Source organism: Chenopodium quinoa, unplaced genomic scaffold, assembly GCF_001683475.1.
Source record: "Chenopodium quinoa cultivar QQ74 unplaced genomic scaffold, ASM168347v1, whole genome shotgun sequence".
NCBI classification, from domain to species: Eukaryota; Viridiplantae; Streptophyta; class Magnoliopsida; order Caryophyllales; family Amaranthaceae; genus Chenopodium; species Chenopodium quinoa.
Window position 1 is genome coordinate 1458059 of NW_018742205.1, and position 2117 is coordinate 1460175.

General features: G+C 36.6%; 1 protein-coding gene across 1 annotated transcript; it reads left to right on the plus strand.

Annotated features, from left to right (window-relative positions):
- The first annotated feature begins 425 nt into the window (after nt 1-425).
- LOC110728071 (homeobox-leucine zipper protein ATHB-12-like) lies at nt 426-1672 on the plus strand. The gene is made up of 2 exons (XM_021907692.1): nt 426-894; nt 974-1672. The coding sequence occupies exons 1-2, from the start codon at nt 511-513 to the stop codon at nt 1322-1324; spliced, it is 735 nt and encodes a 244-aa protein (XP_021763384.1). The 5' UTR covers nt 426-510; the 3' UTR covers nt 1325-1672.
- Nucleotides 1673-2117: the final 445 nt, after the last annotated feature.

Sequence of the window (2117 nt, forward strand, 5' to 3'; positions counted from 1 at the left end):
AATACCTGCACCCATAATAGCCGTTGAACGTATTCAAAAAGCAAATACAGCTGCGACTCTGCGATTATGATAAACATAATTTAAAATAAAATTATACTACATCTGTTTCAGAATAATTGACAAAATAGATCAGTCATAAATAAAAATAACAAAAAGATGGTATTATACAAATATGTATTAATACTAATTTAATACTCGTAACATTTTACGTGATAATATTTGTGGGTTTTTTTATAGTAGTTGCAAGAAGATTATATAGATTTGTACATATATATGATATACTCCACAAATGAGTGAGAAAGCTTCCTACGATAACTGGCCCCATTGGCTTTAGATAAGCCATCATTAAAAACCTTCTATTAGCATGAAAGTGACAATAATATTACTTTTTTTACATGGCTGACTATATATCCCCAAACATGTCCTCTAATACAAGACTAAAACATATTCAATTCATGATCATAAGTACTTGGAGTCGAGAGTGGAGTTGTTTTCACTTATTAAAGAAAGATGATGATGCAAGGAAGAGAGCCATCCCCAGAAGCAACAGAAGCTGAAGCTGATATCGAGGTTGAGCCCTTGAGCGGTGAAGAAGAGCTACCAACTGCAAGGAAGAGGAGGAGTAGGAACAAGAGGAGGTTTAGCGACGAGCAAGTTAAGTCACTTGAAACTATATTTGAATCGGAAACTAAGCTTGAGCCAAGGAAGAAGGTGCAAGTGGCTCGAGAGTTGGGGCTGCAGCCTCGGCAGGTGGCTATATGGTTTCAAAACAAACGAGCTAGGTGGAAGTCGAAGCAAATTGAGAAGAACTACAGAGTACTCAAATCCAACTATGATAATCTAAAAGTTCGGCTAGAAGGCATCAAAAAAGAAAGAGAGTCCTTGCTAGAACAGGTATCTTTGCTTCTACTATCTAATTTTTCATGTATATTCTGCAGTAGAATATGCAGACTAACAGTTTACTTTTCAACAGTTGCAGGAACTACGTAGTCTTTTAGAAAGATCGCATCACAGGAAGAATGGATGCAAGGATTTTGAAGCCAACGACCAAGATATGAGCAAAGAAAATGGTGAAATTGTTGCAGGGATAACAGCAAGATCAAGCAGCTTACAGGAAGAAATGGACAACCAAGGGGCAATTTACTCAGACGATGATAAAAGTGGAAACATAGCGTATTTGGGGCAGGAGGAGCCTGAACTGCTGAAAGTAAGCGAGCACATCGATGGTTCCTTGATATCGCCGATGAAATGGTGCAGCTTTGATGCCGGGAGTCTCTTTGACCCGACAAGTACCACTTCCCACTGGTGGGATACCTGGACCTGATGCATCTATTTACAAGAAAATGGCAGTGTTTAGAAATTTGCTCTTTTGATAGGAGACGATAACAACGAAAGTTCAGATGGCATTCAACCAAGGCCTTGATTCTTAGAAGGTAACAAGGGATTACTCACCTATTGTAGCTTGGCGATGCCACTGACAATGACAAAAATAAGTGCAGTGTTTTGTTATTTATGTGATTGCATGATTGTGTGAGCATCTCTGTGTCTGACTGAGATGAGAGCTAGTTTGTAGAAAACATTTAGAATTCAGTATGTATAGATTGTAAATTAGTGAAATGTTTTTAGAGAATAATTCACAAATTTTAGCATGCATCTATAAGTTTCATATTTATTTGCAACAGTTTAAGATACAGAGATGATACTATACCTCAAAGTTCACAGAATTCTCAGTTTAATCCACAACATTCGAGTTTCTAATGCAAATAGAAGTTACTCATCACAGTCATCAGGAGCCTCAAGTACAGACGACTCAGAAAGTTAGCATAAAAGTGAACCACAAAGTAAGACATCTTAGATTCCTGATCAATCTACTAGGAAATTTATTTTATAAAAAGACAACATGATCACACAATTGCAAATAGGGAAAAAAAGTACTTTAATGAATATCATGAATATCTTCCTCTGTGGAGAGTACAAAATAAAATAACCTATAGACACTAAAGCGCACTTAATGTCTTTCTCTTTGAAATTTGTCAGAAAGTTTCCTCTAAACATTAACCTCGATTAGTATGGATATCAAGCAAATGAAGCAGAACAGAGGACTTTTAGTCAATGTA